The 22641-nt window shown below is 45.3% G+C and overlaps 1 protein-coding gene across 7 annotated transcripts in view; it reads right to left on the bottom strand.

Annotated features, from left to right (window-relative positions):
* The window catches only part of SYT7 (synaptotagmin 7), a 219506-nt gene that overhangs the window by 19200 nt on the left and 177665 nt on the right, over window positions 1-22641 (bottom strand). For all 7 annotated transcript variants that reach the window (XM_053396921.1, XM_053396912.1, XM_053396930.1 and 4 more), the window contains one exon: window positions 15635-15770. In XM_053396921.1, the coding sequence (XP_053252896.1) occupies window positions 15635-15770 (136 nt within the window). The remainder of the gene's footprint in view (window positions 1-15634; window positions 15771-22641) is intronic.

Here is a 22641-nt window from a genome sequence, read left to right as displayed (position 1 = left end):
CACAGGGAGAGATTGGGGGGGGGGGAGAGATATTGTTAGCACAAGGTCTATTTAATCACAGGCCTAACTAGAAGTGTGCCTGAGGGAGAGGAAATATGCATTCTACTGAAAACAGCAGTATATTCTGCTCCTCATTAGTGGAGGGTGCAGCCCCCCATCTTGGAAATACTTCACCCCACTGCCATCGGCCGCGGCTCCAGCCTCCTTGTTATGCATCTCACCTTCCAGCTTCTACATTGTCCAGGCCTTCACGTAACCCCCCCCCAGCTGCTGAGTCAGGAACTTGCTTGTCTCACCTTCTCTATTTATGAAGGAGGCTATAGCGCTTCCCCGTTCTCAAAGGTCCATATATTGGCAGTGTGGCTGGGAAATGCCACATCTCCATGTTTATGTGCTATGGCCTGTCATAAAAAAACAAGCAGCTTGCAGCACCGCTGCTACAATTTCAGCTGCTGCTTGCACAGGCTGCTCCTTCCTTCATTTCTCAAGAGGCACGTGAGCTTCAGTCCTCCAGCAGCTCTTTCCCACTCAATCCACGCTCTTGGCATTCTGTTTTATTGCTAACGTTAATTAAGCTTTTCTCAATTTAATAACTTAATTGCATTTAGGCCCTCAGGTCAGTGGTTACACGGAGGCTTTATTCCCACTTTGGCCTTGCATCGGAATCTGTAACTTTCTCCAGTTCAAGATGAAAAATTTCTTGCAGCTCAGCATGCAAAGAGGTGGAAGGGGTTTGACAACTGCCCGATAAAGAAATGATCCAGATACAGCAAATGAAGGTGCAAGACGTCAACATTCCGATTAGCCTTACAAATAGTCAATTTAAACAAATGGAAAGTCGGAAATATGATGGTGAACAAACACAGCTCTGACCTGCCTTCCTGCATATAGTCCAAATAAACAAATGTGCTGAGGACTTCAGAAAATATGTAGGCACAATGAGTGGATCCCTTAAAATATATGCAACTTGCCTGAAAGAGCCAGGAACTGTTGCCCTCCTCTGTTTTTCCAGACTTCACTGCTGCCAATTCTTTAGCAAGAAAATGCATATGCACCAACATATGGATGTCCAGTGTGGAAAGACAAATAGCTATTAAGGCATTTTCAGAGAGGGAATACTATAATACAGGAGCAATAGCAGAAAATGCTTGTTTGGGGATCACTGTCCTGTGATATTTTTCAGTATGTGGTACCGTAAGTAGAATTTCCCTAGATGATCTACAGTAAGTGAATTTACAGGTCCATACAAGGGCAGGTGGTCCTGAGCTTGGTCAGAGCTTTATATGTTAACAACAAAACCTTGAATGTAGCCTGGCAGGTGATTGCCAGCCAATGCAGTTCTCTCAGCGGAGGTGTAATATGTGTGCACCTCCACTCAGCAACCTGGCTGCAGCATTTTGCACCGGTAGCAACTTCCAGATCAATCCCAAGGGAAGCAAGTATTGAGGTTTGCAACTATTTTACAGATGAGAAAATGATTTGCAGAATAAAACCAAATAGTAAGGTCACTTGCGGCAGGATTACATTATTTATTACTCAATAGAAGACCTCTATGTGGTTAATTTGAATTCTGTACCAAGCTGAGTCCTCAATTCTGGATGCTGCAGCACATAGACTAGCTCTTATTAACAACATGGTTTCAGCCTATATTATTAACTCACTATGACCCAATATGAGAGTTCCAGAAGTATTCATTAGTTTACACCTCCCCCCTCCCTGCCATTGATGTGAACTGTTTTGGGGGACAATTTTGTCTGAAAAACAGGCTAAAATAAATATAGGTAATTCTTCCCTTCAGTCTGGCTTCACAAGAGACCTGGAATCCAAAGGTCTGCAATAAGATGTTGGAAGAGGAGAGGATTTGATTCTCAAATACTTTATGTTTGCTCAGTTTAACTAAGGGCACGTTGAAAGTTACAACATCTTCAGAAGATTGGAATCCACAGTACACAGGGAAACTAAATGTCTGTGTTGACTCCCACAACAAGGTCAATGATTTCCAATTTTAAATCTCACCCCCTTTTGGCAGCTTGCCCTGAATCTTTTCACGTCTCTGAAAGACTTTAAGAAATCGTCAGCTACTATTGTTTTCAAAGGTTCCTGAATGAATGTGTACTATCCAAAGGCTAGCAAAAGCATGCCCCTGAAGATAGTGTAGACACTTCTATTGGTACGGAAGTTGAGAGCATATGACACTGATTCTGCACCAACCACCAGTGCATTTCCAGGCCCAGTTCAAAGTTCCCTACATAAAAGGGCTCTTCAGGCTTCAGCAATGGCGGGAAATACTCAAAAGGGAGAGACTGCTGCCTAATCAATTAGATGTTTGGAGACGATGAAGTATGAGTAGATAGGGCAAATACACACCATCTCCCCTGGTGTTGCTGGCTGGGACTGTTGGCAAATGCAGAGGGTTGTCCTGAGAAGCCCCTTGCAGTAGGAAATAAGGAATCATTAGACTTGCCAGCAATCTGCGGCATACTATTTTGTTTTAGTGTGTCAAGGAGGAACAGCTTCCCTCCATTTCAATGAGAGGAAGAAAAATGAAAGATAGCAAAAGCTAGAAATCCACCTAACAGTTACCTCTTTCAACCCACATTTCACCAGCTTCCACATGAGAATATCATGGGGGACTTTGTCAAAAGCCTTACTGAAATCAAGATACACTATGTCCACAGCATTTCCCTGATCCACCAAGTTTGTAATTCCATCAAAAATAGAAATCAGATTGGTCTGGCATGACTTATTTTTGAGAAACCCATGCTGGGTCTTGGTAATCACAGCATCCTTTTCCTAAATGCTCACAAACTGACTGTTGAATTAGATGTTCCAGGAATGCTTTTCCATCTACAGGATTTTGCAGTGCCATTAGAGGTTTGAAAGAACTTCACAATGTCTATCAACAGCAACGCTACTGTAAATCAATAGTAGCACTCCAGAGGAGTTAAGTCAGCTTCTTGAGAAAAACTGCAAGCTCCGTAGGTTCCAAAAATGGCGGAGCTTGTGAACAAACATTACATCAATATTGACTTAAGAAACCATTGATATGAAGCATACAGTAGCAAAAGTGGCCAGGAGCTCAGGTCCAAAATATATTTCACAGATGTAATGTGATGAGTTTTTTTTTCAATTAGTGATGTAACACCACCACATATTTCTCCACTTCACATTCCACTTCATTAGCTGCCACTTATGGGGAAGGGGGTGGGAAGTACAGACCTGTAATGTCACATGCATTCTCCCCAATATACATGATAGGGGTGCCTATCACCTTTCTTCCTGCTACGTGCACTTTGGGCTGAAGAGAGGGAAAGAAGCTGAGGAGCTGCCTGATTATCTAGCTCTAGTAGATTTCCTCAAGGACATACCCATGGTCTGAAGTAAGGAGAAAATGCATATATAGTTAGCAGTGACAACCCCTCTTAGGCTTGCACATTTCACACCTTTCCTAAAGCAGAAGCCCTTTTTAAATTAACCTTTCAAAATGGTCTCAGCCAGAGGGCAAATGGGACAATCGCTTGCTACACTGAGGAAGACCTCAGATCTGAAGGCGTTTTGGGACTATTCTCCTGTTGGTGTTCCGTTATTCCATGTACTTTGCCCTATCAGGTCTCTAGGCTCCTCAGGTGATTATTTTGTCTTCTCTCCAGAGAACATGTCATGATAGTATAGCAGGAAGCCGAATCCTTTACACATTTTAAGGGAATAAATAGTCTCTCTTGGATTTCTTGCCCAGGGCTTGGTGCATTCCAGGGAGCTGTCAGGAAGGATTAAGCTTCCTCCCATCCCTGATATCTCTCAAATGGCTCCTGGCTCTGATCCACGTGCTTGCTTCAGCAGGATTGGGGAGGGCCAATTTGATAAATCCTTCCTGACAGCCTGCCTGTCACGTTACAGAAGCCACTTCCTCCAGAGCCAGGATGACAGTATGGATTGCTCAGCGCAACAGTTCTTGGGACCCTGGGATCTTTGTATCTCCTGCGGATGAGTGTGGGTGGAAATGAGGCCACAAGAGCAAAGTTAGGGGGACTCAGTTTTAGACAAGAGGGAAGTAGGAATGATGGGTGTCCATTAGATTCCTGGAAGGGTTGCCGATTACTCAGGAGGCAAAAGATCTTCTCGCAGAGTCTTAATCATCAAAACGGAGATTCATGGATCACAAGGAACAAAGACTCCTGGATCCACTTTCTTATTAGATACTCAGATGCATCAGCTTCAATCTAGAGGGACAGTGGGGTGGGGGGGTACAGAGAGCCACCCCTTTCAGAAAACCTGCTTAACTCATTTTCTAACCTTATCTTCCACCCTCTTTTTGAGATGCTGAATAGTTATTAAACCATGACCTACACTTTTAGAGAGACTTTACATGGACAGTCTACTCAACAATCCACTCAGGAGGCAAAACAAGTATCAGAAACAGTTCACATGGTACAGATCAGAGTGTGCAAATTTATCATCTGATATGACAGGGATAAATCATGCATGTAAATTGCGCAGAAGACAGGAAATGGACTATAAATGCTATAATAAAATAAGGCATTAATAAGTGGGAGAAATGGAGGGAGCATCAAAGATGCTCCTTGCCTGTGGTGCCATTTATTGTATGACTGGCCCTGCCATCATCATCATCATCAGATTTATATCCCATCCTTTCCCCTGACAGGGACTCAAGACAGCTTGCAGCTAAAACAGAAACAGCTAAAAACATAGGAAAAAAGCAGTCCTTAAAAAAAATGTAACACACATACACACAACACATCTATTAAAATGAACAGATCATTACAATAAAAACATCACAGCACCAGCCCTTTCCTTAAAAACAGTTCCCCAAAGCCTGTTGGAACAAGAAAGTCTTCATCTGCCAGCAGTAGAACAAGGAGGCCATTAACTTTGGCTTCCACAGGGCTGTCAGGTTCAGACTCAGACAGACAGACCTGCAGCTTGAGAGCTCCAAGGCAGAGAAGGAACCCTGACCACCAGCTAGTGTTGGCTGTTTGCAGTATGGTAGCGCTGCAGAGAGCTTGCTGGGGAGACCATGCATTTAAAAAAAAGGACTCAAAAATAACTTAAACAAGGTTTTAATAAGAAAAACAAAAACTCCTTTTACACTAAACACATTAACAACCAAACCAGACCCAACCACCAACCCATCCCCCAGGGTAATGGGAGAGCTAGGTGCTGCTCCTTATATATTACACCAAATTGCTGACACAGCTTAATCAGTACAACTCAGCAGCACCTGCTATGTTTCACAGCTGTAAAGCTGGGTCTCGTTATTTTGCTCTGGCCCTTGCTCTGGCCCCTTAAAGACATACACATTGGGTGGAACAATGATGAACCTTTACATTTAAAGAAACCATTCAACAGCTAGTAGGGAGCAGTGGTTGTGGTCTGGCTCGGCCATGGCAGGTTGGGCCAACCTCCTAGCTTTGGTTTGTACAGGCCTCGACAAAGGTTTATCTCTTTGCTTAAAGCTCATTTGCTCATTTGCCACTGTTGGAGAAATGAGAACATTTGTATGCATTCGAAGGAATTATTTCATGCAAATGGCCTAACATTTTAATGCCTTCTGCATTATGAGCAATATGGAAGGTGTATTGTTCCATATTTGCTTCAAGGAAAAGGAATACTGGCTCTCGCAGAACACCTGGGTGTGAAGGTAGTGGTGTGGTATGTTATGCTCAGGCCGTGTTAGACTATGAATGTGTCAAATCCACAATAATGTCTCTGTTTTTATCTTGGAGGATATGGAATTGTGAAAGGGGAGAGACAAGGAGGGGCCAATGCCTCCTTTTGCCCTTCCCCAGTAATGCCTGGCGTAAATTTGCTTAGTGCATGGAAATCTGCATGATTACATTTTTATCCAAGGAGCTCAAGGTGGCCTACATGGTTCTCCTCCTTCCCATTTTATCTCCACAACTCCCCTGTGAGGTAGGTTAGGCTAAGAGACAATGATTGGCCCAAGGTCACCCAGTGAGCTTCATAGCTGATTGGGGATTTGAATCCTGGTTTCCCAGGCTCTACTCTAACCATATTTCTGGCTACAGGAGCTAAGATTTTAAAGTGCAGAACCCCATCACCTGCTGTATATATAAATGGCAGTTTCTCTCCTGGTGATAGTCATGTTTGAAATCTATTAGTGAAGGATCAAATGCATGGTCCCCTCTCCCCCATGTCCACAGAGCACAAAGAGAATAAAAGAAAGGGGGAAAAATACATTTCCCCCCTGTCTTTCTGCTGCAGCTATTTGAGACAAGTTGTTGAGATAGATACTGTGTTATGTGAACAACACCTCATGTGGGATTCACTACAAAGCCAAACTGAATTGTGTTGTGCATTGTTTAGCACTGGTACTCTGTGTGCTCCTGACAGTGGAACCTGGAACATTAGCATCTACAAGGACTTGAATAATATGAAGATTAAGGATAGAGTGGAAAAAGGAGACAGAGGGCAAGGAGATAAGAATTATATTAACAGGAATGACATTCTGCAGATTGTAAGATGCTATGCCCAGGGAAAAGTCACTTGTTCTATATAAAATAGGGGTCAAAGTTCTTGGAAAGAGGCTGGATTCAGGAGAAGTGCATCAGGGATTCTGAGGAATTACAGAGGACACTACAAACACAACAATCTGCACATCTCTTGGTGACAATGAAAGTGAATGCATACCTGCAAGATTCCTCACCATGCAGCCCTGTTTATCTGAAGACAATTTGGAAACTTCAGCTAATCCAAAAATCCTGCACTGCAATATTCCTATCATCGCTGAATTATGAAGATTTTATTGGCTGCCACTTTGTTTCTGTACCAAATACAAGGTGCTAGTGTTGAACTTCAAAGCGCTTTATAGTTTGGGGCTTGGATAACTTAGGGCTCATTAGCATGGGTCCAAGACGTTTTCTGCTAGACCCACACTTTCTAGGCACAAATCCAAGTGGTTTTCCCTTGCCCTGCTCTTTTCCAAGGGAAAAACTACTCTTTAAAACAGATTGGAACAAATGGCAATCTGGGGGGGGGGGGGACCGAATTACTGTTTGCTCCGACCAAGTGCTAAAGAGTGGTTTTTCCCGGGGAAGGCAGCAGGAAAAGAGAAAGTGTGGATAAAACCTTAAATCAGTGGTTTTCAACCAGTGTGCTGTGGCACCCTGGGGTGCCTTGAATGATGGTCAGGAGTGCCACTGGCAACACCAGCCTCTGTCCCTCTTTCCTCCCCTTCTGATGCCCTCTCACATCTCTGCCTCCCAAAGGCTTGCACAGCTGTTTATTACAGCAGCACTAGCTACATGCTTTGCAGACAAATGGGGCTTCTGGGAGGCATCTCTCTTGGGGGAGGGGGAGCAGCTCAGGGACCAGGGGCAGCAGAACCAGCTGCCCAGAGGATTCCCAAGGAGAGGGGAGAGGAGAGGAGGCTGAGGGAAGACTCCCAAGGGAGGGTGTTTGAAAAAGGGTGAGAGGCTGCCAGCTCTGCAGGCAAAGGGTGACATAACTGGGCTCCTGAGCCCCACAGGGGTGCTGCAGAAAGAAGGTAGTTGGTCAAGGGAGCCATGGACTCAAAAAGGTTGAAAACCTCTGCCTTAAATGACTTCCTTTCATACTGAACCCCCCACCCCCTTGTCAGCATTAACTCAATATGTTCTGTGCTGGGAGCCTTCCCTGTTACAGGTGAGGTTGGCACCTTCTGAGTGTGGTGCTTTTTTGTTGTGGCATCCCATCTATGTCATGCTCACCCCCATGAGGTCCATGGGGAGATTGTCTTCATAACATAGGTTAAGGCGTTTTTATGGCACTGGGTCTTTGGGGAGTGCGTGTGTATGTTAGCATTCAGGGCTGCTCCACATGACCTTTTCTGATTGCAGATGACCTGTTTATTCAGCACTCATCCTTATTTGATTGCAAAAGCATTTGTGGTGGTTAGAGTAGATCTGGTCTTTACTAAACATTAATTCTGATTTTTTTACAGGTTGGTTATACGACAGTAGGCATTCATCCTGATCTGCTTGTGGGGGTGTTCCCGTTAATCCCTGGGTCATCCAATACTTTAAAATGCATTTCCCCTTCACTTCCCAAATGGGAAAAAGTCCAGGTTTTCAAAAGAAGCAAATTTGTTGCACTAGGGCAGAAGAGAACTTTAATCTGCTTGAATTGCACCAACCTAAAGTATTGGTATGGGCTTGAATCCCTCCCACAAAATTTTGAGCCTGGAGGCACCCTTAGATTTGTGTTTTATTATTTTAGTGGTTTATATAGGATTGCTTGAGAACAAGGGTGGGGAAGCCACGCTCCGAGCACAAGGCTCCCAAAACTGCTCTTTGTAAGGTTTCCTTTGTAAGAGCCCTGCTAGTTCAGGCCCAAGTCCAATCTGGTCCAGCGTCCCGTATTCACACTGGGCAGCCAGATGCCTGTGGAAAGCCTGCAAGCAAGACCTGAGGGCAGCAGCACTCTCCCTACTTGTGATTCCCAGCATTCAGAGGCATACTGCCTCTGTCCATGGAGGTAGAACACAGCCATCAATAGCCTTATCTTCCTTTAGGGTTGCATCACATTTTACAAACTTCCTACGGACAAGAATCCTGTGTATACACCACCATGTGTGACAATCCTGCACCACATGCATCTTAAGGGGATCAAACATTCAGCTAGGTATCACAAGGTTCCTGCTCCTCCCTATAGCAACTGCACCTTGCTTCTATAGCATAGCTCTTCCTAGTTCTACCACAAGAGGGAAGCACATGACACTACATTGCCCATCTTTGATGTGAGGGATGCCTTTTTTTATATAGCCTAATTAAGAACCGCAAAGCAGCGTGCGTACAGCTCTCCAGCGATGTACATGCATGTGTGACCCAGCTCTGAGAAACACACAATTGCACTGGAGTTCTTCTGCATGGCACTGGGCATGTAGTGCAAAGTCAAAGGCTGTCATAATCTCTGCATGTTCCTGAGCAGTCTGCCACCTCATAGGCCAGGGAACCTGAGTGCACAGACCGCTGTCCCTGCACCCAGCAAACTCCCTGGCTCCCAGTCCATTCCCGAAGCCAGATCCTGCAGCGTGGGGTCAAGGGAGCCCTATCTAATGCCTCCTCTCAAATAAGACGCACCACATGTGGCAAACTCACAGCCTTTATTGATTAGCATCCAGAATGATGGAGATCCTGAAAGGGAAAGGTACATAGATGACATTGCCAAGCAGACGCCCAACAAGGTTCCAGTGCCTTGGACTGCAGCTTGGCAGATAGCAGGGTGGCAAATACAGGGTCTCCATGCCAGAAACACCTTCACCTGTTGCACAACTCTCTGTCAAAGAGCTTGCAAGGGCTTGGAACAGGGCAGGAGCCTGCCTGGGGGAAGCAAGTTAACAACTCCATTATCCCAGTCATGGGGTATTTCTCCCTCGTGGCCTGCATAGAATGGAGTATGAGATGGATCCTGCATCAGAGAGAGAGACAGACAGAGAGCATCAAGCAATAGTCAGCACCTGGAGCTCATAGTCCTGGATGCACAGTATGTGCTTGTGAGGGAGTGAGACAGAGGGTGCCCTGTAGCCCCCTGTGCTCAGGCTCCCTGCCCTGCTCAATATGGGGGATGAAACGACTGCAATGGCTGCGTGTATCTATCCCTTGTGTGAGTGGCAGAGGAACTTTGTGACCTGTGATCCTGCAAGTCAATGGTGCTCATCAGTCAAGAGTGGCAATGGTTGGCTTCTGCCAACAAAGAGCTTACCTGTTTGTGGGGTTGAATGCCTCCTGTGAGTGGGAGACATTGATCCCCACTGTTGAAGGGAAAGAGTGTTAAAGCAATATACCGTAGTTCAGACAAGACCAAGAATTCACATATAGCAGGGGTTGGGATTAGGGCTTATGAAGCCTTCCAACCTAGCTTGTGGCCTCTCATCCATTTGCCTCCTCCTATTTTGCCCTTCTGTGGTTTCATCTGGCCCATAGCAATCTAAGCATCATGAGGAGAGAGAGAGAGAATGTTTGTCCACACTGGAGTTTACTGTGTGTTTGCAGCTGCTTGCCTTCCCATTTAATTTGCACAGTCTGCATGATAATACCCTCAACAACACAAATCTCTGCGCATCCCAGGTGTAAATTCAGGGTTACCTGATAACAGGGATAACACAATAATCTGGAGTAAAATGGGCTCCAAACTGCTCCACACAATTTACAATTGGTTTCCTTTCTTTTAGGGCCATGCTTGTAACTATTTCTAATGTGCTTCGGAATGGATTTTTTCCTTTTGGATCCCCCATGTTTGCACAAAACCAGAAAAGTGCAAAAGAGAATTTACAATTGTTTGATGTTGGTGCTTTTGTGCACTTCTTGATGGGGGCAGGGATTTTCAAAAACAAAATGCATGTGCAGCTATCTGTGCACATGCTCTGTCGGTACTTAAGCAGCATAATTGAATCAACAACTTAGAAGGCAGGGAGAAACACAAAAGGGAGCACCTATTGGTATGAATGAGAAAGACCGAAGTTGCTCCTCATATACAAATTCAGATATGTGCTTGAGTGGACTACTCCAGTCAAATTCAAATGGGGGAAAAGTGGACCAAACAATGCTCAAAGGTCGAAATTAAAATAAAAAAATTAAAAGCAGCACCATATAGACCAACTAAATTTGTTCTGGTATAAGCTTTCGTGTGCATGCACAAAATGGGTATGGTTTGAGCCAATCACCCATCTCCTACTACCCTTTTGAGAAATACCCCACTCCACCCTCCCTCTATATATAAGGGTCTGGTGACTTATGTTTCAGTGTATCTGAAGAAGTGTGCATGCACACAAAAGCTTATACCAGAACAATCTTAGTTGGTCTATAAGGCGCTACTTTTTATTTATTTATTTTTTTCAACTGCGTCAGACCAACACGGCTACCTACCTGAATCTAGAATGCTCAAATGTGGACAAGAGGAGAGAGAGAGAGAGAGAGAGAGAGAGAAAGAGAAAGAGAGAGAGAAAGAAAGAGAGGCAGGCTGGCAAGCTAACTGATTGCAAGCTTGGATGGTCAACCACAGAGTGTGAGAACCAGAATACAGGAAGCTTTCCTGTCTGACTGTTTGATAGTTTCTGTCTTTCCCTCTGGAGAAAACAAAGTAGGGGAATAATGAAGAAACCAATGGGTGAAAGGTGCAGAGAGGGGAATGAAAATGACTGAAATGTGGGTTGGGGAAGGCCAGCCAAAACGAAAAAGGAGGAGATAATGATGGATAATGGGTTTGGCTAGGAGTGTGAACCAAGAAAGTGCAGAGGTGAGCAACAGAAAAAAACCTGATCCTAGGTCAATCAGTCTCTCTCTCTCTCTCTCTCTCTCTCTGTGTGTGTGTGTGTATGTGTGTGTGCACGTGCGCACAAATGAATGAATGGGCAAGTATATGGATTGGCTGTGTGTATGGGTGGATAGTTGGGTGTGGTGTTTGGTTAGATAGTGCATGTTTGTGAGGGGTAATAGAAGAGAGAATATATGGATGGTGAATGAATGGAGTGCATACCCACAGAAGTGGGTAGGTGGGATTTTTGTGTGAGAGAAATGAATGGATTGTGAAGGGGAGAAACAGGGACCTACAGAGAGAAAAAGAGATGTCAGAAAGAGAGAGAAAAGTGCTGTTACCAACTATTTTTTTTGGTCACCCACTAAATTTTGGCCTGTCTACTACCAATAGGTGGGCCACCAACCATTTTCCCTTAAGGCAATGTGGCCCTTGACTGAAAAAGGGTGTGAAGGGGAATACACAGGAGACAGATGCAGCAGATGTACTGTACTTCAAGCATGCTTTCCTTCTTTCCTTGCTTACCTGTGTGGGGTGCTTTGTCCTACATCTCCAGGTGTAGGAATGGAGGTAGCTGTTGGGTGTCTACGCCTGGAGTCTCAATGTGAGATTCTTGTATGAGTTTATACTGGTGGCGGTAGGCTGTGAGTGAGCACTGAGTCCAACCATATTCTGTGCTCTGCCATGGCAATGTGTGTGGAGCATTTGTTGATGGGAGAGCAGTTATTTTACATGTCTTCCCCTTTCACTGAAATCAGTGGGGAGGAAATTTCCTGCACCAGGTCTGGAGGTGGTGTAAAGTTGTGTCATCAATGGAGGCATGGCCACAGGAGTATAGAATATGGCATAAATGTGTGGTCACCTCCATCTACCTCACAACTCCACCTTGTTTTGGCCACTTTCCTGACATGCGTTCGCTACCACAGCAGATGCACCAGCATAGCATCCGGAGTGTTTGCCAGGGTAGTGATGCACCTGGTGTTTGGCCAGAGTAGCAGCATTTCCTCCAGATTCTCTGTCCCCATCAGCTGGTGTAACTTGAATTGGATTGCTCTGTTATTTGTCTTTTCCCCCCAAGCTAAAAAGCCCTTCTTCCAACTACAGTCAAAGGAAACTACCAGTATGGAAAGACAAAGAAATCTAATACTAGAACCGTTTTCTAACTCCCAACCATTGCCAGGGGTCTGGCAACAAAACCGACCAAAGAAACAATAGGTTCAAACAAACAAACACACGTTGGCCTACATATTAAAAATCATCGTACAGATACATTTGCTTTCTGTTTAAAGTGGACATGGAGCACAAAGAGAGGCACTTATGAATTAAGCTTGATACATTTATGAAGGCAAAAGTCCAGAAGTTAATGTTCCATGTGTGCGATGGGACCCTCTTTGACTCCTTGCCTCAGGGCCCCCCTCATATGGCTGCATCCCAGGGATCAACTGTGCCTGTGATTTAATGAACCCAGCAGACAGTTCCACGCCTGCTGTGTTCTCTGCAGTCCAGCTCATTAATATTTCCCAGCAAACAGGAACTAGCTGATGGGAAGTGGGTGGAGACTAGAAGAGTGGGGGTGCTAGAAATAAGGAGACCCACTGGGAAGAAGTGGGGTGGACAGTGAGGGCCACAGGCAATACAGAAAGAAACACTTTCAAGGTATAAAGAGCATCAGCGGGAGCACACTGGTATCCTGCACTTCTCCAAGCAGCTTGGACTGGTGCACAGAACATTTAATTCGCACCATCTTATCTTCACAGCAAGCTAGTGAAGCAGGTTAGGCTGAAAAAACAGGGACTTTGCCCAAGGTCTCCCAGTAAGCTTCATGGGTGATCACAAGTTTGAACCCAATATCTGTCTCTTCCATTTACAAATCTTTCAACTAAGAGTATTCCACACTAGCTTCGGAGTCCTACTACACACAAGGGTGTCTAGAGAAGGAGAAAAATAGCTGCTATGGTAGCTTAATAACATGTGAAATGGTTCCTTCCAAAAACTTGCCAAGTAGTCTTACTTTTCTCTGCAGAGTTCTTAAAATGATGACAACGTCACTAAAAGACCATTTGTAGCAATCCAGAGTGGATTTTTCTTTGACCTTTCAGGCCAAAACAGGGGTGTAATAGAGAGGCCAAGTGCAATAATTGTAGCTATCATTTGGTCACCTGGATGCATAAAGTATATCATTATGGAACAGTTGATAATAGATCATTGCCTCTTACGTTAGGGAAGTATATATAAATGAAAAACAAGCAGGAAGGTAACAGGCTTTTTCTTTGTTGAAAATCAATACATGAACTCACCTTAATATGTTTGAAATATAGCAGCTTATTGACCACAAATTTCAATAATGGACCTGACGTACAGCTAGCAATGTTCAAAACAGATTTAAATTTGGATTGCTAGTCACTCCACTGCTTTTATCCCCTATGCAAACACATCTGTCTGAACGTTGTATAACCCTGGAAACCTTGTTTCATTATCCCCCACCCCGAATAAATCAATAAGGATACAGTGAAGAGTTCAAGAGAGGGGTTTTTTATTTTTATTATTTTTGAACAGGGCAAACGTAAGAACCAGCTCAGCTCATGGTGATGCAAAGCAGCGGGAGCCCCAAAATCTAGGAAATTAAAATATTGGGTAACCCTGGATGAAAACAGAATGGCTGGTGCTGGGAGGGTTTGGACACAAAGCTGGGAGACCCTTCTCATAGATAACGTCTGTGTTTCATGGGAGTGTATGTCCCCCTGTTCAGCAGAGCTAACAGCAGCTTCGGCGGTGAGGTTTAAGATGTGGGAAATGGTTTGAGGAGAAAGGGATAATATTTTGCCCTGTGCTGCTTCCCCAGACGAATTTGGAACCCCAACAGCAGTTTAATAAACAACAAAGGGTGATCCAATCACGGATTTCCTGCGTCTCATGCACTTTGGGCCTGAAACTCAAATAGCCTAGCTGCACTTATTCACACTCCACTAACTTCTTGCTTAGATTACTGTGATGCATTCTACCTGAGGCTGTCTTACAAAACAGACTAAAAACTCGAGGTGTTCCACAACAGGGAAGCAAGATTGTTAACAGGGACTGGCCAATATGTTCCTACTACACCAGCACTTTGCCATCTGCACTGGCTGCCAGGCTGTTTCTGGGTCAACTTGAAAGTGCCAGTATTAACATTTAATGACCTCAATGGCTTGGAGCCAGGTTACCTGAAGGATCACCTCCTCTCAGGTATACCTGCCTGGATCCTAAGAGCATCTTCAGAGGCTCTTCTTCAGGTACTCTCCCAAATAAAGTGAGATGGATGACCACTAGGGAGAGGGCCTTTTTCTGAATCAACACCAGGATGGCACTTTGGTTGCACAATGCCTTCCCCAGAGAGGCTTGCCTGGCACTTACATTGCAGTTTTTTGGCGGCAGTGGAGACCTTTTCTTACTTCCGCACTTTTTTATTTTTAAAACCCTGTTTTTATATCTTGGCTAGTGCTGTTTCTGTGCTGTTGGTTTTATTCTGATGTAGATTTTATTTGTTTTTTTTTATTTCATTTATTTATTACATTTATATCCTACCTTCCCTCCAAGGTGTCGCCACCATTTTATCCTCAAAACAACCCTGTGAGCTGGGTTAAGAGGTGGTGACTGGCCCAAGGTCACCCAGTAACCTTTGTGGCTGAATGGGGGTTTAAACCCTGGTCCCTAGGCCCTACACTCCAATATTCTAACCACTTTACCACACTGGCTCTTTTAAATGTTGTGTTTTTACATTTTAAAAATTGTACAACAGTCAGATAACTTACTGTTAATGGATGGTATAAAAATGTTGCAAATAAACCAGTAAGTAGTTCCAATTCCAGAGTCATCTGTGTAGAGTAGGACAAGAACTTAAGACGGGATTTAAGTCTCGGCCTCACTGTTCTGGAAGTGGAGGCTGAATTCATTTAGAACACACACATATACACAGTGGGAGGAATTCTGCGAAGCACTATGGCAATCATTCTGTCAGTGAATGCTTTTCAGTTTGCTAGATAGAATGATCCCCTCCTTCCCTCTTGTGCACTGTTCTGGGGGTTCTCCTGACCCCCAAGCCAATTTTGGGATGGGGGTACAGGGGAGGAAAGTGGGGGGCGGTCCCATTGCACTAGCAGAAGTCCTTGTGCAGGCTAGTGGGACTTGTTAGTTGAATCTTCCTGCCGTGTGTGTGTGTGTGTGTGTGTGTGTGAGAGAGAGAGAGAGAGAGAGAGAACACTTTTGAAATAGAAAAGGAATATGGTCAGATGTGCCTAATCCAGAATAAAGACCTTGCTTCCTCCAGACTTTATGGGAATATATACTGTGAATTATTATTATACTGAGCAACCCTGATAGCACTCACCATCAGCATCTCACTGGTCAGGGAGTTTACGAGGTCCGAGACGGATGAGCGAGGCTCTGTTTTATGGTCAGGCTCCTCGTGTTGTGTCTGTCCTGGCACAGGAGCTGTGTTTACCGCTTTGCCACCAGAGGGCAACCTGGGAGAGATAGGAGAAGCATTATGCATACGCTTTGGAGACAACAGAAATACAGGATTCAAGACAAGGAGGAAAAACATAGCTCATGGCAGAACTAGAGAACTGAGGGCTAAACCTCCAGTACTGCTCTGATAACCCATCTCATTTCTGTGATTCCCCCTACAACTTACCCCTGTGGAATCCCAAACCAGCTTTACGTACTTGCTTTTTCAATGTTTATTTCGAGCCTTTGGACTCAGCAACCTTCTCTTCTTCTGTCCCTTCTCTCCTCTCTCCCTGTCCTTTATTGACATTTAAGTTGTTAACCCTGTGAGGAGATGGGTCTGTCCCTTTTCTATGTCACACTCAATGAATAAATAAAACACCCACCATATCACTTCATTCTTGCTCAGGGTCGTTCCTGGTTCTGATTTTAAGATTATCACATACACACACCCCTTCCATTTGGATGGACCATCTCCCCACCACCAAAAGACCCCATATGAAACTACATGTCTTTCTCCTTCTGAGTATTTAGATACCACTTCTGTGCTGTGTCAATACATATGGGATTGAGCTGGAAAGGGCATACTGAAGCTTCATAGTTGTAGGCTGGTCTGTGCTGGTACTTCTTGCAAACTCTCTTCCTGCCTCTCCAGTCCATTAACCTTCTCCAAATACAAACATTCCCTTTCACAAAGAGGCAACCACCTTTGTTTGCTTTTCTCGACAGGCAATTTCTGAAATGACGTACGGCCAGATGGTTTCTCTGCCAGCCTCAGTGTATGAAGAGTTCCCAAGAAACCTGAGCACTGGGTGTTGACGGGATGTCTCACAAGGGCCCAGGGAAAGAGCAGAATTGGGCTACTCTGCCTGGGTCAGGTTAGGTCTTTAGTTCAAAACTTGGCAACAGTTAATTAACTCCGTAACACCTCATCTTTTGCCAGATAGGTTTGGGGAATGCTGTTTTGGCTAGTCATCAATTATGCCTCCCGGTGCCATTTCATATTGGGCATAATGTGGCAGCTGCTTTTCAAGTTGCTTTTATTAACCAGACAGAGGGAAATTGATAAGTGGTAGCACCCTTGGAAATCCCCTCCATTGATTGGTTTCCGTTCTGTCCCCACAGCAGCATTGCTACAAATAAGCAATGTGATTAAGGAAGCAACTGTCTTATTGCATACACATACAAATGTGCCTTCTTCCAGGGTCCTGTGAGCAAAACATTCCACTCCTAGTCCATGGCTGCATTCAAAACACGCCTGATTTTATGCCCCTCCCCTCATTTTTCAGGAAGGCTATTGCAAGCTCTCCAGAAGATCCAAGCATGATATGGGCTGCTTCAGTGGTCTCATCATGTCAACCGAAACTTGCGACACAGTCACAAACAGATCAATGATCTCCCTATGTCGGAGTTTGCCGCACTCACAAGTATATGGGAGCTCAAATTATCCAGGGCAGGCAAATTGCTACACCTAGGGTAAGGAGGTGGAGCTCTACAGGAACCCAAGAGAAAGACATGAACCAGGAGGAAGAGAGAGGAGCTGGTATTAAGCAGAAGGCTGGAAAGGACACATATAGGAGGAGAGACATAAACTTGCTCCTTGCCCAAGGAAAGGATATTGCAATGGATGCACAAGGAGACAGCTGGCCACAATTACAGACTGCTGGACACACAACGCAGGCATTGAAAGGCCCACACACTGATATATAGATACTGAAGAGAGTGTGTACACCACCTGCCTGGATGGGTACAAGGAAAATGCAGATAAACAAGGGACAACTCCATGTTACATGTACTGAGGGTGCAGGCATGGGAAGCTGGAAATTTGCCCCTTTCTGGATCTAGCCAAAATTGTCTAAGTGAAGAAGATGCTGAGCCCAGAAACACCAACAGAATGTACTTTGCTTAGAATGTGCAATTGAGCATGATGAGTGGTTGGGCGGTGTGTTTGTTACTAGCTTGAGCAGCTGGTGGGCTGTGGTGCAAGTATTTGGGCTCAGAAACCTGTTCTTTCAATGTAGCTCTGTGCGAATTCCATGACAGAGTAACGCTCGTCATAGTGGGAGGCGGTTCATGTGCATCCTAGTGTGAACTGAGCAGTGTGAACTAGTGTGAACTAGGCAGCGGCGTAGCTAGCCGCTTGGGTGCCTGGTGTTGGGGGGCGTGTCCTGCAGCCGGGGGCGGGGCGATCCTTGCCCGTGGGGTCGTGGCGAGCTGCCCATGGGGGTGTGGCAACCGCACATGGGGGTGTGGTGAGCCTCTCTGATGCCTCCCCCTCAGTTGTAGGGCGGCTGAGGAAGAGGCAGTAGGCAGATGCAAGTCCCACACTGCTGTTTCAGGCAGTTCAGGACCTGCAGGCACCATGTCACTCCTAAAAATTTTCATAAGCCCAATTAAAAAAACCAAACTCATTTTGTCACACACACCCTCAGTGATGACACCTGGGGTGGCCCACATCCCCCGCACCCCCCTTCCTCCACCACTGCCTGTAGGTTGCTTGGAGGTAGAGCAAGTTTGTTCACACCGTAGCCGTGAGAATGTTGGGGTTGAACGTGGGAGAGCCAGACTCAAATTCTCACTCCGTCATAAAGCCCAGGGGTAGTGATAGGTCAAGCTATTGTTGAGGAAAGGATAGGAAAGCAGCACACAGTCCCACCCCATGCAGCAATGTAACTAATGAAAAGGACTGAAGAAAAAAGAATTGCCCATAAGCTTGTTGTTCTAGCCTTCTCTGTGGCTGCGTGCATGCGTGCATGCGTGTGTGTGCGCGCACGCGCACAGCACTGTGGTGACAGACTCCTCTCTCAGTCTATGCACATTCATGTTGAAGATTGAAAAGACATAGAAAGCTGACTTATACCACATCAGACTACTCATCCATCTCTCCCAGCACTGCTTAATCTGACTAGCAGTGGCTCTCTAGGGCCTCAGGCAGAAGACTTCTTCTCATCACCTGCCCCCTGATTCTTTGAACTGGAGCTAGCTGCCAGGGATTGAGCCTGGAAGCTTTCGTATGCAAAGCAAGGGCTCTATCACTGAGCTTAACTGCACATGTGGAGGGCTCTCAGCATGCATTCAGAAATGAACTCTGAAAAATCAAGGTTTCCAAAGATGCAGAGAGGAGCCCTTCATGATAAGAATGACACCTGCCAATAATGGACAGTTTCTGGATTAAGTTTGATCAGCTGGACCTCATTCACACAAGTTTTCTATAGGATGTGGGGGCAGGGGGAGGAGGAAAGCCTAAGAAAAATGCAGACACGCATTGTTCAGAGGCAGACAAATAATATCAAGGAGATGCTGACCAAGATGGAAAACCCAAAGACATTGATTATATACAGATAGCCTCTTGACATATCACAAAGATGACATAATAACCACAAAGAGAGAGACGAGCATATGCCAATGGACTTATGTAATGGCTCATTACATGCGCATCTCCAGGCACGCTGACATGCAGACACATCACACACAAGATCCAAACACACTGATACCCATCAATAAATACAGCAATACACATACACATAAATAGATCAACAAGCATCAGGCTCATGCAGAGGGACAGACTCTTGGGTGGGAAATTCTAGATATAAAGATTACACCCTGAGGCAGACTGACACATACAAAGATGCTGGGTGTACACTGACATACAGACTAGCACATGCATGCACAGATAAAGGAGACCAGAATAGCTGGAGACCAAAAAAAGAAAAAAAAGTTAAAAATAAAGTGAGAGCAAATGTGTGTGTGTGTATGTGTGTGATTGACTGTCAGAAGGTATGACAAATCCAGAGTTATTTTTGCAACCCCAGAGTACTGGATCAGCTGCAAGGCTGTCTGGGAGTTGGTGAGTGCTGCAGAAGTCACAGAAGAGAGAGAGAGAGAGAGAGAGAGAGAGAGAGAGAGAGAGAGAAGAGAGGGTGCCTTTCATCCCAGGATCTGCAGGATGCCTCCTGCTGGAACAGAAAGAGGGTGGAGAAAAGTGTAGCAGGAGAGAAACACACAACCATATGCACACACACACATCCACACACACACACACACACACACACACAAACCACAAAGATTCGTAGAGGAGGAACAGCCACCACACACAGAGAACAAGGCACTGGACTGGAGCTGCCGAGGTTGACAAGGGGGAAAGTTCAGGCAGCAACAAGAGCAGCAAGGCTAGAAGAAGGAAGAGGAGAAAGTGCAAGGAGGATGAGGGTGAGGATATATTACATTGGGGTATGGGATGGCAGAACATCGTGTGATCACTGCTGAGGAGAGGAGAGACTGAGGTAAAAGGGATTTCAATGCAACCAGAACAACCCCTCCCTCCCTCACAGCAAGCCCCCAAAGACTGCATCACAAGCCCCTCTGCAATCATTGTACAATCATCAACATTCCATAGGCCAGGCAGGCAGAAAAGGTGGGTGGGGGGCAGGCGGGTAAATAAAAAGAGGCAAGAGAATGTGGAAGAGAGGCATAGGGAAACAAAGAAGCAGTATGGCGAGTGTGCAGAGGAAGCAAGGGAGAGGTTGACCACAGGTGGAGAGGGAAGAAGCAGAGACAAGATTCCACAAGGAAGGCAGGGAGGGGAACAGGTTGAAAGACAGAGCTTGAGACAGATGTCCAATTCAGACATTACTGAGTCTGGTGGTAGCTGCCAAGATCCCCACTGCTCCATCGCAGGAGGCTTTAGTAATGCATTAGGCTCTGATCATAGATGGGTATGCTGATCACATCACTCTTTCCCACACTGTCAGCCTCCAGAGAGAGGGGGAGCAGTGGTTTGGAAAGGAATGGTGTGACCAGTGGAGCAGCTTGCGATCAGAGCTGAATGCATTACCAAGGAGATGGGGGACCAAACTAATACGTGGGAAGTTGTTTTCCTGAATCTCAGTAAAGTATCAAGGGCCTCACAGGAAAACAAGAAAGGCAGGTGGTAACCATGACTTCTTCTGATTCAGAAAGTTGTGGTTTTTTAAAATATCAGATACAGGAACTGAAGACAGGAAGATCTGAGAGATGCTGAGTTCCTGAGGCACAGACAAATGAACAGTTCATATCTCCTTACATCTCCATTGATTCTGCTATCCTGCATGAGATCTGCACAACATTTTGGATTAGGTTTAGGTTTCCTTGTCAGACTGGGCCTGTGGCACCAGAATTTCTCCATTAAGTTATTTGTTGAGACACAACACAAGGACACATTCCAGATTAAACTGACAACATACCCTCCAATCGTTCCTATTTTCCGGTAACATTCCTGGAATTACAAAAGCCACCCTGGCTTCTGATTTCATTCCATAATGTCCCAGGGATGAGCTGGTGCTGGCATTTGCAGTGGTGCCGCGCTCTCGCGCAAGTCAGAACACAACACCCAAAAATGCCTTTTGGTGCTGCGCTCTCACACGAGCCACCTGACTTGCGTGGCACCAAAAGACGTGTGGTCCCTATTTTCATGAGGGGAATGTTGGAGGGTATGTGACAGCCCTAAGTGCAAGATTACGATAATAATAATTTCAGTATGAGCTCCCACAGTGTAACTGTATAGAAGTTAATAGAAGGAAGACAACCTTTGCATGCCTGTACTAAAGCAGGAGTGGGGAGCTGGTAGTCCAGGGGTCAGATGTGAGCTGGGAGCCTCTCCATCTGGCCCATAGCAACCTCCCGCCACTCCTTTGGTGCCAATGGGAGAGTCTCCTAATCTCAACGGTTGCACAGGGAGTGTTTTGTGTGTGGAAGGGTGGCTTGCAGCTGCCTCTACATCCTTTGGACTGCAGTGCCCCTTATAACCCTGCCCCAAATTAAGTTAATTAGGTTTGAAAAGAGCCTTCCATTGGTGCCAGCTAAAGGCCCAGAAAATGATATACAGTGAGGGCCAAGCTTTCAAAAGAAGTGAGAAGAATCTAAACCCCCTGCTTTGGGCAAACAGGAGAGCCTTCATTTCCTCATATTAACCATGAAAGAAGCTTACAAAAGCACAGCTCTTTCTCCGTGGGATTCCCTCCAGACTAACAATGTGAAATGGAAAAGGCTCTTCAGAGCCAATCCCTGCAAAACATCTCTTACACATACAGAGGCCATGTGCCCCACTCCTTCTTGTCTTGAAATTATGGGAATCATTGTGTGATGGATGCAATAAACACATGTAGGTTTCTTATTACTGAAGCTGGTTACAAGGGAGAATGTTCTCATCAAGCTGGGACTGGGGTGGCCTGATTATGTAGGAGGTAGAGGGTTTTCCCAGATGGGATGTGCACAGAATGGGCATGTGGCAGTAGAAGGTACTTCCTCTCCCCCTGGATTGTTATGGCCTAATAGGACTCTTTATTCACCTGCTACTACCTAAAATTGCAGGCTGAAAAAGCAAGGATCAACTATGCAATTGGATGATCAAATAGAAAGCGCTAAAATATGTAGTGAAATATAGCCTCAGCAAGGTAAAAATAGTCAGCAGGTGAGAACGGTGCCAGTTAATTAATGCACTGATCATGTGAAATCTGCTCCTTCGCACCTCCTCTCCTTAAAAGATGGAATTTAACGTACATGTGGAAGTGTTTGAGGCCTCTGCTTCTAGCTAGGCACTTCCTCTCCGGAACCTATTTTGTAAGTCACACAATATGACCCTGTTAGATTCCATTAGTCAAGTGAGGGAGTGTATGGGAAGGGGAAAACAAGAAAGGAGAGACTATTCTTGCTTCATAGGGAGCAACCTGCAGGTCCTGAGGGTAGCTCTGAATTAGGAGTGTCAGTGTGCCTACTGCATCTTCAGGAGAAGGATGTGCTGCACCCAGGTGGTTTGGGATAGGCCGTATTATGATCAGGGTCCCCAATGTATTAGTCTTCCTAATGCTAAATTCCAGACCTGCCAAAAGGGCCCAGTCACAATATTGGTCA

Source organism: Podarcis raffonei, chromosome 1 (assembly GCF_027172205.1).
Source record: "Podarcis raffonei isolate rPodRaf1 chromosome 1, rPodRaf1.pri, whole genome shotgun sequence".
NCBI classification, from domain to species: Eukaryota; Metazoa; Chordata; class Lepidosauria; order Squamata; family Lacertidae; genus Podarcis; species Podarcis raffonei.
Note: the sequence above shows the minus strand (reverse complement) of the source record. Positions and strands in the feature narration are given on the sequence as shown.